The sequence below is a fragment of the Gavialis gangeticus genome, unplaced genomic scaffold (genome assembly GCF_001723915.1).
Source record: "Gavialis gangeticus isolate Ggan-Ray unplaced genomic scaffold, GavGan_comp1, whole genome shotgun sequence".
NCBI lineage: Eukaryota > Metazoa > Chordata > Crocodylia > Gavialidae > Gavialis > Gavialis gangeticus.
In genome coordinates this window covers 34,520,816-34,533,686 of record NW_017729034.1, presented here as the reverse complement: position 1 = coordinate 34,533,686, position 12,871 = coordinate 34,520,816, and the positions used below count along the sequence as shown (strand labels likewise).

Sequence of the window (12,871 nt, the reverse complement as noted above, 5' to 3'; positions counted from 1 at the left end):
GGGAGAAGAGGGGTGAATCGGGGCAACCACCCTGGGCCCCACGCTTTGGGGGGCCCCATGGAGCTGGGCAGAGCGGCCGCGGCAACTCTGTGATGCCACCGGCTTCATGACCAGCTGCTCAACATGGTCCCCCCCCCGAATCTGCTGCTGGTGTCCTCACATCTGGGGGCATCGCCCTGCACAGGCTGATTTGCCCTAGGCCCCACACCCTGCTTGGGTCGTCTCTGGTTAGGGGCAAATTCCACAACTATGGAAATGCAGATAGTATGGAGTCCTGTTTGTAAACCTTGTTTATCTTAGATAAAGGTTTGGGCTCTTTGAGTCCTTTAATTCATGGAAACTACTCTGGAAAGAAAAAGATAACACACACAACTGAAGGTGTCTCGCTTAGCATGCTTGATTGGAAAGGATCAAAACTCACTTGGAAAATGACTGAATAATTTAAATTCCAGCTTTTTTAAATTCAGTGATATGCAACAGCTCCACATTGTTTTTTTTTAAGGAAAAAAATGTATGTTCCCACACCTGAAATTCCCAGAGATAAAATGGTATGTACTACATGTTCATTTCTCCTCCCACTCCCTTCCCACTTTGTATGTTGGCAGAACATGAACTAGCTTTTTAAAAGACACATTTGCAAGGTTCAGGGTCACTGGTCTAAAAATAAATAACTCAGTTTAGCAGGATAGACTATGGATAATCTGCTGGATAATTTATAACGTACGTTCACAAATATGATCACATTCCATTTTTTAAAAATCTATACAAATATTAGTAACACTACTTCCCTTATAATGCACAGATTTCAAATAATTACACATAAAGCTCTATTAGACAGCCTTCAACATACAAACACAGACTTATATGCAGTAGTACATCAGGAATGATGTAGTGCTTTTGACCATTTAATTGTATGCATGATCCAAAAGGAGTAAGTCAAAATAATTCAAAAAAAGCTAGTTTTAAGTTTAATTGTTGGAGCAGAATGTACTGTGGGTGGTGGTTGCCTGGCAGCTGCTTTTGCTTTGCTGGCTTGACTTGCTCGGACTGCAGTTTCCAAACGTGTTTTCAACTCTGGAGCAGCTCCCATTACAGTCTTGAAAGCATGTGGATAGAGGGGACCAATGTGCATTAGATTCTGGAGTGCAAATTCATGAAGATCTTTTGAAGCTGCAGATGCAGAAGCAAAGGCATTTTCATTCAGAAGATAAGAAATCAGAGTTGGAACTAGAAGAGCAAGCAACTGGACTCCTAAAAATGAAAGAATACAAGATTATCATGTTAAAAGGGAAATCAGTTGTGCCAGTTACAGTTCTGATAAAACAACTTAGTATCAAAGTTAAAAAAAACCCCACAGCAATAATATACATATATGTAACTGAAAAGATGATGAGATGACTTTTTTCCTCAGTTCATCTTGTTACTTTTTCTTACCAGCATTAGTACACTTTGTTCCCATTCTATCCATCCACTTCACTGGAGAAATTACTGCATGACCCAATATAGCTCACATTGATAAAATATATTACATTTATAAAGTTCCCTGGACAACACAATTGCCCTATAACACTAGAATGTGCCTAAGACACCAGAGTGAACTTTCTGATAGAGCAAGTGGCTGAGTTAATTTCTATTCCCAGTCTGTCACGGGTTTATTTTGCAATTTTGGTCATAACAATTACTGTTTGGGCCACAGTTTACCTGTCAATAAAGGCTTCAAACTATTGTTCTCTTACATATGGGAGTCAAAGTGCATCTTTCTGGTATTTTGAGAGCCCAAGACAAAAGATGTTTTGTAATTAGAAATTCTCAATAGGTATTAGCTTTACTTTAATGAACAACCTCACTGTGGGTGCAGTGCATGTGAAATTAATGCGATGCAATGAACTCTGGCACATACTGTGCTAGCGTTTATTGCTCCTGGGTGCCATATTTACATGTGCACTCCGGATTGCAGCACACTGAGCTGGGCTTGAGCAACCTTGGCTGGCAGGGGGCTCGAGAGGTCAGTCTGCCAGCCCAGAGCTGCTCCAACCCAGCTCAATATGCTGTGGAGGGGTTGGCTGGAGTACAAGTGCTCCAGTGCAGCGCTATCCAGCAAGCAGCCCCTGCACTGAAGCCCCCGAGTCCCCCAGCCAGCCCCATCAGCATCTGCATGTGCACTGTGGTATACTGAAGAACACTACCACAGGACAGTACCTGCATTTACAAGTACTAACCCATGGCAGTGTTTATTAGTTTACTGTGACCTAATAGGGCCGCACATGTAGACATGGAGACTTTACTATGGAGTAAACATCTTGTGTAGACACACTGTATCTTTAGTAACTCCACTCCCTTAGGACTTTGGTTATACACTTCACTTGAGGAATTATATACCTGATAGCAATAATCCTCCCTCTATAGTTATGCACTGGTTCAGCAAAAATAACCATCCTCAAAATCATCAACATCCTAGAAATTTCCCACCCAAGCATTTGTAATTCCATCCATGCTTAACTTGTGAGATCACAGCCCAAAATGGTATGGATATTGGAGAAAGTGTCCCTGGAAAAGTGACAGCAACTCCACTAAAGCAGGCACCTTTATTACTTTTTAGCAATCTAATCAAAGTGTTTATTTTAAATATGTAATATGACAATTCATACATTTTAAATGCATAACAAAATGCATGCTTCATAATAGACAAGGTTTTTCCATATAGGAGTTACCAGAATATCACTATTTTTCCTGCTAGTTTGGCTAAATACTCAGATACCTTAGTAATGGGGGTAATATTGGTACCAAGCCTGAGAAAAACAATTGGTAATGGATATGCCAAAGTGATCAGTACTAAAAGATTTAAAAATAGGACCAGTTCATAGCCTAGAGACTTGTTTGGAAGGTTTGCTTTAGCATACAAGAAAAACTGAAATGCTACTGCAACACATGACACTATACACTGGGTCACTTTGATACCTGACATTATACCTCTTGTGATGCAAAACTATCATACAACTTGTTTTTGCACCATTTCAACAACCACTTTTAAGTGCATCATTAAGTCCCCAACTGCAACAACCTGGTTGTAAAATACTCCTGCTTCAGAACTATTAGCGTTCTAGACACGATACTTACTGTTCTTCTCTTCACCAAGGGCAACCAATGTTTCCAGGACTTTTATTCCCTCCTGGACTGCTAAAAGCTCTGTGTTGCTGTTAGGGCGGTTCCTTTCTACAGCTTTCAGTTTCTCAACTATTATTGGTGCCAATGAATGGATGTATGGAGTTGACAGAGCACGGTTAGTGTGTTGGAACACAGAAAGTAGAAGCTGGTAACACTTGGCTTGGACCTAGTCAATATAAATATATGTATTAACTTATGGATTTAGAAATCTGCATTCATTTATTAACTTAAGAATCTGTAACAGTCCAACACATATTTGTGTGTTTAAATGAAAGGGAGACAAAAAAGGGAAAAAAATAAAGGACAAAAAGACAACCACTGAAATAGCAGAAAACAGCAAGACTAACAGATGGCTCAACTGCTAAAAATACTGTTATTCAAAAATGGAAAGGACGCCAAATAGAAAACAAATGTAGGAAACAAGGGTAATAACTACATGAAACTCAGTAAGGAGATTAGTATTTTAATAACTATTCTTAAACATCCTGATCAGTCACTATTAGCCACAGGGCACTGGCTGTATACATTTCAGAACTACCAGCAACAACACTGGTTGCATCTGAGAAATCTGAGTACTGTATTTGAAAGGCCCTTCCAGTTCCACAAGCTTAAAGTGATCCCTAACCAAAAACAGACGAGTTTCAGATATTTACAAAACAGTGTTCAGAGGAATGGCTAACTGATACCTTTTTTTGATCTTCTAAAATTGTTTCAATAAGGAGACCTCAGTCAATATATCTGATCTGGATTTTAGAAGGACTATTCCCAAAATACTATATAGGAACAAATGAAGAAGTATGGCCTTGAATACAACAGGACATTGATATCTAAGAGCTTGGAAACAGGTAATACAAAACAGGATGAGTTACCCAACAGGGTCTTGTGTGGATCAATACTGTGAGTAGTATGAAATATATTAGTGACTTTGAGAAGATTTTGTGGCAACAAAACCTACGCAGTAAAAGATAAGATATGGATTAAATTGAAATTGTAGAACTATAAAAACAAGAGACTTAATTATGTCATCTTGTTATTTATGCAGCGTCAGTTCGCTACAACATTATTTACTACTACCCTCTAAAAATTTAATTTTTTTGAACCTGATGTGACAGCGTTTCATCAACTTCCTTTTGAATGCTGCCCAATAAAAGTCTGTGACAGTTGAGAACTTATGATGTTGGAATTCACTTCACTTGTTGGACCTGATACAGCCTGAATTTCCTGATCTTCAGCCTGTCACAGAGCAGATCTATGAATTTGGGTGGTCATGGTGGTTTTAGAAGTAAAATGATATTTCTTTTGGGCACTAAGATTTTTTAAAAGTAACATTTAAAAGTGCACTTTAAATAAATTATTTTATATAAATTCAGCTTAGTGCATTCTAATGATAAAAGTGCATAAATAAAAACTAAGTTACTCACTGCAGTAGCTGCATTTCTTTTTGGCTGAAAAACTAAATTGAATTATACAGACAATGCAATCCAGAGCATCTTCTCCTTGGTGTACCAAATAGTGTGGACAGGCTGTGGCTGGTATCAAGCTACTCTCTGTCACTCACCAAACTGTGCTAAGGATACTCAGCATGGCTGGATGAGAAGGCAGGGAATTTTCTTTCAGGGAAGAGAGAAGTGAACTAAGGACATATACAGAGCAGAGTAGGGATCACAGAAAAGCAGAGTGGGAAAGGACATCATCAGGTCAACTAGCACAGCCCCTTGCTCAGAGCACGATCATCCCTGACTAAAGTATGTCAACCAAGCATCTCTGACCTGCTCTTGAAAACTTGCAGGGACGGATAATCCACAACTTCTCTAGGTAACCTGTTGCAATGCCTGACCACACTTAAAGTCAAAAAGTTCTTCCTAATCTAACCTAAATTTGTTCTACTGCAGCTTGAGGACATTGCTCCTGTTCTCGTCCCCTATGGGCACAGAAAAAAAAAAAATCTAGCTCCATCCCATTTATAATTTCCCTTGAAGTATTTGAAGACTTATCAAATCCCCCACAGACTTCTCTTCTCCAGACCGAATTACCCTAGCTTTCAGCCTTTCTTCATAAATCTTGCTTCCCAGGTCTCTAATCATAACTTTTTAAACCTTTATTATACAAATATTAAAAACAAATGGTGAAAGTGCAAAGGTATGCATGTGGTCCTCCCAGTGGCCACAAATGAAACATCATGTCATCAGAGACTGAAACCCCCACCACTTATCTAATAGTTTTTGTCACGTTCTGCTGGACTGTTTCCAATCTGTCCACTTCCTTTAGTATGAGGCCTAAAACTGGTGACAGTACTCCAGGTGGGGCCTCATTAGTGCTGAACAGAGCAGAAGAATCACTTCTCTTGATCTGCCAGAGAGACTTCTGTTAATACAACCCAGTATTGTTGTTGGCTTTTCTTTTCTGTGCAACAAGAGCACACTGTTGGCTCCTATTCAAGTTTATGGTTCACTGTAATCCTCCAGGTCCTTCTCTGCAGTATGGCAGCCTAGCCAATCATTCCCCAGTCTGTTTGCAAGCAATTATGGGATGGCCCATGTGCACAACTTTACATTTGTCCTTGTTCAGATTTCTCCAGGTCATTCTGGATAAATACGTCTCCAGTGTCTCACTACCCAGTTTGAGGTTATCAACAAATTTGCAATCAATTCCATCACCCAAATCATTAATAAGGTTCATATAAAAATTAAGGGATTTAAAGGCTCCTGCTCAGCACACTAGCCCTCTCGATTTGCACTGGTCTTCACCAGGAGTCCTAGAATTGTGATTACTCAGCTAAATGAAGAGACATGATATAAAACTGTTTTCCATTTTAAGAACTCCAGCAAGTCTGTCTTTGGTAGACTTTCAGCATGGTCAGAGTATACGACACCCAACTTCACCTGGAGAAAGACAGTTCTGCTGCAGAGGATTTTCAGTCTGAATAAAGATTTAAATGACTCAACATAAGTAAGCATTTTTCATATATTTTCCTTCTCATGGAACCTCTGTATGTATTTCAGTGGGGGGGGGGCACCATGGGTGCCGCATCCAGACAAGCAGACTGAACCTCTTTTTTGGTGCCACAAACCATATACAGTGAACATTAAAACATGGACCAGCAACAAAATTTGGACTTCCAGGATTTTTCTACCAGGATTTTCTGGTAGGAAGTAAAATGTGGGAAAAAAAACCCAGCACAATGTTGCAAAAAGTGTGTGCTGGCACAAATGGAGGCCTGGCAGCCTGGAGCAACATTCTGGCTCTATGCTGTCCTTCTGCTGCTACAGCATGCCACCAGGACATCAGGTTATACTGCTGGGCCCAGCATAGGTGCTGGCCCCAGCTTCCAGCTCTCCCTGGCTGAAGAGCCACGAGAAGCTGGGCAAGGGCAGTTTGCCCCAAGTGAGACAATGTGTCCCCCAACAAAGTGCACTTGTAAGGGCTTGCCTTTGCAGTGGCACACAGTAGCAGCACAAATTTGTGCTACTACTATTCGTGCTGCTGCAAGCACATGCCCCTGCTCATCTGGACACGGCCTATAGGTTTTCTACATAGGAAAACTCCATAAGCAGTAGGGAAAAAGAGATGAGGAAGTTTTAGCCTATATAAATAAATATGGATTGGCAGTATACTGAGAGAGCAAAAAAACTGGATAATGGGAAGAAATGAAAGAAGTCCTGAGGAATTCCACATGAATATTCTATGTAAAATAGTTCATTCTTAGATGAAAGACAGATGTTTTTCTTCTTAAAAAGAGATCAAGGAAAAGAGTCCTTTCAGTGTCTTAAGGCTTTGGGAGCAGAGAGAAGCACTATTTTAACATGGAAATCTACCACTGCTAACCTTTAACCTTCATAACTAATACTTCCAGCCAGCTCAATGCTGTCATTGCCTAGGTAAGAAAAAGAGTTGACAGTTTTCTTTATCCAAATCTGTTAGTTTTAACTCTTAAGTAATCAGTAGCTACTTTAAATGCAACTATAATTGAACTGTTATTATTAAGTGAACTGTTGACTATGAATCTCTGGATACATGAGGAAGGAAGAACAAAACAGATGGAGTCTGTCATACCAAAAGCACAAAAGTCACAAAAAAGTGTGAAGAGACTTCAGGTCCCCACCATAAGGGTTTCTTAGGCTGGGGAGTAGGTGTGCTAGTGTAAAGTCATCTCTCTGACCTGGCATTCCTTACGGGTTATGGAATAAAATTACATTTTATGAGCTTCTATCTGCATATCTGCCTACCCACAAAACAAACTGATTTCCACATAACTAAAAGTAGGTTTAATTTCACACTACTTTGAGCCACACCTCGCTAAAATGCATCATATTAGCAAAGGTTCAATTGAGATGATAACTTCAAAAGATAAAGAACGCAAGCAAGTTCACACATGTAAGTCACAATTTTAGATGTCCCCAGATACGCACACACAAATTACGTAACTGCATACCTAAATTTGATTTGTACATTTAATGAGTTTTGATGAGCACGTGCAAAATTTGTGCGTCTGTTACACGTATAAAAAGAGGATCACTAGAAATGGGGGGCGTCATTTTTATCCATTGAGAAAAAAAAGAGTCAAAACAGTATCAGGGAAAATGGGGCTAACAAACAAAAACAGATGTCTTTAGCCACATAGGCTTTTCCTCACCTAAATTCATATATATGAGCAAAGATAATTTTCTGTTTAAGGATTTCAGAATCTAGCATAAAGTAACTTGAAACCCCTAAACAGTTGCTTAGGGGCTCGTTTAACAAATGCCATGGTACAACAGTTTAAAATTATGACTAATTTGACATGTAGTACCTGATTAGTTTTTGACGGAAAGTCAATACAATTTTCAGGAAACTCAGAAAATGCAGTATACTTATTAATTAGTCTTGTATCAAATATCTGTGGGGTACGTTCCCAGGTGATGAGCTTACCCATGGATCACAAGAATTTAATGCATTTTTAAATCTGTTCACACAACCATTCTGTAAGGACTGCACTCCAATTATTTCTGCACTTGCGGACCAAAGGAAGAGAGCAATAGCTGTTAGCATGCTTACTTCATCAAGAACAGGCTTAGAGGCCTCTGAAAAACCAAAAGAAAAGAGCAGACTGTTAGCTTATTCTGAAAAGGGTTTAGAATCTGTTTAGTAAATTCTACCACACCAGGATAAATTCACAATGAGGAAACATGCTGGGAACGACTTCAACTGCATACAAATATGCATCTAGTCAGTACCAGATCTGCATTTTTATCACCACAGACAATGACTGATATTCCTCAGTTTGTTTAAAATGACTAGTCATCTGTTGTAAAGTGCTTCAACATTTCTAAAACTTGTACCTATTAAACCTAAATTATTCAAGCTTAATCTCTGACTACAAGCATTTTTATGAGTTTTAATATTTAAACAAGTAAACTAAGCTACTTTTGGGCAAGACCATCCAACGAAGAAATATGTTTCCCATTATTAAAATATTCTTTTAAACATCATCTGCAGCTGAAATGGCTGAGGGCAGAAACCCAAAATCTAGCGTGGTAAAAAAGTCTGCGCTGGGAAGGGCCTTGGAGTATTCTAAATAAACACTGGTTTTGATTTGACTGATTGTATAAGCCTTCTGAAAAAAAAAAGCACATGCAGTACACCTTATACATATTCTTTCTAAAAGGGTAGAGTATTCAATTCCACAGCGTACTGAAAAACGTACCGAAGATTATACAAACCCAGTGTTTTGTATATCAGTGTGACCCTGAAGGCTAGACGAGCACACAGGGCAGCATGGGGCTGGAACTCAGTGGGCAGGACGCAATTCTGGCATGCAGAGCAAGACCTGAGGAGGGGCAGTGTGGAGTACCAGGGCTCAATCCCAGTGTGCTGGGCCTGATCTTAGCATGCAGGACTGGTATCAGCAAGTGGGGCCAAAGTGAGGCCTGATCCGGATGTACAGGAGCCAGCTGTGGCCACATTGGGCCTGGTTCTGTCATGTGAGGCCCAATCCAGGCCACAGACTGGCCCCGCACCACTTATCTAGCCCACAGGGCCAAACAGTTGAGTACCACAGGTATAGATAACTTAATGCAATAATTCACTTCTCTCAAATATGCCAGTGGGATGGTACTGTTTAATCAGCTCAACTGTCCCTGCACTCTCACATTTGTATTTTTGCAGAACTCTGTTCATTGTTCTGTTTAATCTTCATATGCAGACAAAAGGAATGCAGTGAGATAATTCTGGCTGAGGTACCATCACTATGCAAGTGACAAAATAAATAATAATGTAACTCTGGATCTCTTTTCAGCACAGACAACAAAAACTGCAGCCTCTTTGCTCTTCCAGTGCCAGGGCAAGGTAGGGACCTAGAGGAATCCAAATTGGTTAGAATTTATGAAAACAAAATATAGATCCTCTTAGTGGATGAGTCAGGGGTATGATTTTCTTATTACTGAAAAGGTACATTCAATCATTTATCAAGCATACTTAGAATCTGTAAGTAGTTTTTGCACCCTAACTTTACCTCAATTCCCTGTTGGTCAATGGCTAACTTCCCCACCAGTACTCTGTACAGGAAACCCTTGCTATTTCTGGGTTTGCCATTCACAGTTTCAAATATTCGCAAATGCCGAACCTGGATCTTAAATACGCTTCCAGGAGCCCCTAAGGAGCTCTGTGCTCACCACCGCCACCGCACTCCCGTTTGCAGTACCTTTTTCGCAGATTTCGCTGTTCACAGGGAATATGAGAACGTATCCCTCACGAATGGCGAGGGTTGCTTGTATTACGTTATTGTAAATCTCCTTTTCCATTCTGAACCTTGCTACAATTATCTATACCTGGCTTGTCCAACATGTGGCCCGCCAAGCCATTTTCTGAGCCCCGAAGTGCTGCGACAGGAAAGGAAAGTAAACATTGTTTACTTTTGTTCCCACCCCTTGTCCCTCCCAGCCCCTCAGCAACTTCCTAATGGCTGCTGAAGGGCTGGGGAAGGGACAAGGTTGCCACATGTACCGTGTCAACTTGACGTTGCTGACGTGGTACAGCTCCTCCCCTCCCCCCTCATTTCATGGTGCCCCTTCCTAGCCCCGCCCCTCCCTTCCTCATTTGCATGCCAGCCCTGCCCTGTGCCAGGCCCCACTGGCCGGAGCAGGTCACAGTGCAACGGGCAGAGGGGGCGCGGATGCCAGCTCGGAGGGATGCTGCGGCCGGGCCCTCGAGAGATGCTGCTACCGCTGCTGCTGTGGCTGTCGGGGCGGGAAGCTGGCACTGCTCCTGCTTCCCTGCATCCCCCCATGCCTGCAGACATCATGCTGGGGGTGGTGAGTCATTGGCCCCAGGGAGGGAGCCCTGCTGGTTGGGCTCAGGCTTGGGCTTCCCCAGGGGAGAGGAAGCAGGGGGGTGTCCCTGCACATCCCGCACCCCCCTGTAGGGTCCCCACATGTCCCCCTGGCTGCTGAGGCCAGGCACGCAGGTGTGGGAGCATCCTCGAGGCCCCCTGCGCCCCCAGGCCGTGGGCCAGACTGGACAGGCCACGAGTGCCCACTCCTGCCGGCCCGCTGGGTGATAAAAAGTTCACGATCCGACCCCACATTTAAAAAGGTTGGACATCCCTGATCTATGCCCTTTCTACCTCCATGATTGTATTATTATTACATTCTTCATAATAAAAAATTATATGAAACCTGTAAAGGGGCGGCGTCCTAGGGGTGACCGTGATCTCCCCTGGCGCCCCCTTACCATGCCAAGTTCACCTCAAAGCACCCTCAAGTCTCACCCATCACATCTTTGATGTTATTGTATAATAGGGAGGCTGCCTATCCATCCTCTTGGACACGGTTCTCTGCTGTACCCTGGCCCCGATCAGTAATGGGTGTCTCGGTGCACCCCAGCCTTATAGGCTCTGCGTGGCTCCAACCACCCCTTTACCATGCCCCAAGCCTCGCAGATGTAACTGACATTGTTTGGTCTCTCCCTGCACCTTCTCTGGTGCTCGGGCTCTCTGCAGCCCTGTCTCTCTCTACGCCTTCTCTGGTGCTTGGGCTCTCTGCAGCCCTGTCTCTCTCTATGCCTCCCTGGGTGCCCAGACTCTCTGCAGCCCTGTCTCTCCCTGCGCCTCCCTGGGGCTTCTCGCTACCCCCTCCCTGGGGCTGGGGTTCCCATGCTGGTGTGGGTCCCCTATGAGACCTCCTCCAACCTGTAACAGCCTCACCCAAACCCCTGGTGTGAACAGCAAACACAAAAAATAAGCCCCTGGGCTATAACATAAATTCTAGCTGCTTACCTGTAACTTCATTTGAGCCACCCCAAGGGTGCTCCATCTCCCCCAATATCAGCCTGCTCGTGCAGTCCAGCCTCTCCTCGTCACTTACTTAGGCAGAGCTCCTTCCCCCTTGGCAGCCAGCAGTCAACTCCCCCCTGGCCTCAGGCTTGTGATTTATATAGGCACCAGGCCCTGCCCCTTTCAGTCAGCTGACCAGGCAGGTGCAAGTCACTACCCTCATTAACCAGTTGTCCCGGCAACCTGCACCTGGGTCCTTATCTCTGCTCTCAAAGTAGCAGGCACCTTAGTGCTCTGCTACAAAACTTATTACACCACTTCTCAAAGCTCAGCTGGTTTCCAGTTTCACTGAGGCATGATTCAAGACACTAAGTCTGATCTACTGCAGTGGTTCTCATTCTTTTTTTAGATTCAGTGCACCCCTCAGAAAATGCCACCTCTTAGTTTTCCCTTGTTTTCTGATCGTATTGTACTAATCCCACCTTTTAGCCCCAAATTCTTAAGTAAATCATAGAATCATAGAAAGAAGGACTGGAAGGGACTTGTAAGATCATCAGGTCCGGTCCCCTGCCAGGGGCAGGAAGTAATTGGGCTCAAACGAGCTCAACAAGGTACTTGTCCAGCCTCCTCTTGAACACCACCAGGGATGGCAACTGCAACACCTCTGCTGGAAGCGTGTTCCAGATTCTAGTTACCCGTATGGAAAAGAAGTTTTTCCTCATGTCTAGCCTAAACTTTTCCCCGACTAGTTTGTGCCCATTTGTCCTTGTCCTCCCAGGAGGTGCTTTTCTGAAAAGTTGCTCTCCCAGATCCCAGAGTTCTCCCTTGACATATTTGTAGGTGGCTATCAAGTCACCCCTCAGCCTTCTTTTAGTCAGACTAAAACCCAGATCCTGAAGTCTCTCCTCATAAGGCCTATCCCCCAGGCCCTAGATCAAGCAGGTGGCCCTTCTCTGCAACCTTTCAAGCTTGTCCACATCCTTCTTGAAGTGTGGTGGCCAGAACTGGACACAGTACTCCAGCTGTGGCCTCACCAATGCCAAATAGAGAGGGAGGAGCACCTCTCTGGATCTACTGACTACATCTGCTGATGCATGTCTGAGTCCTATTTGCTATTTTGGTGATTTCATCACACTGGTGGCTCATATTCATCCTCTGGTCAATTGTCACCCCCAAGTCCCCTTTGGATGCAGTGCCAGTCAGTGGACCAGTGGACCACAATCTTATAGATATGGTGAGAGTTCTTCCTACCCAGATGAAGGACCTGGCACTTGTCCCTGTTGAACCTCATCTGACTGCGTTCAGCCCACAGGACCAGCCTGTCAAGGTCTTTCTGGATCTCTGTTCTGTCCTCAGACATACTCACTTGTCCCCACAGCTTGGTATCATCTGCAAGCTTAATCATTGGGCTTTTCACTCCCTCACCCAGCTCATTGATAAAGATGTTAAAGAGTATGG

The 12,871-nt window shown here is 43.1% G+C and overlaps 1 protein-coding gene across 4 annotated transcripts in view; it reads right to left on the bottom strand.

The window, feature by feature from the left end:
* Positions 1 to 499: 499 nt before the first annotated feature.
* HEATR5B (HEAT repeat containing 5B) overlaps positions 500 to 12,871 on the bottom strand; it is a 104,891-nt gene continuing 92,519 nt past the window's right edge. For all 4 annotated transcript variants that reach the window (XM_019526912.1, XM_019526914.1, XM_019526915.1 and 1 more), the window contains 3 exons: positions 8,074 to 8,225; positions 3,118 to 3,331; positions 500 to 1,251 (listed from right to left, as the gene is read on the bottom strand). In XM_019526912.1, coding sequence (XP_019382457.1) covers positions 947 to 1,251; positions 3,118 to 3,331; positions 8,074 to 8,225 — 671 coding nt within the window. In that variant the 3' untranslated portion in view covers positions 500 to 946. The remainder of the gene's footprint in view (positions 1,252 to 3,117; positions 3,332 to 8,073; positions 8,226 to 12,871) is intronic.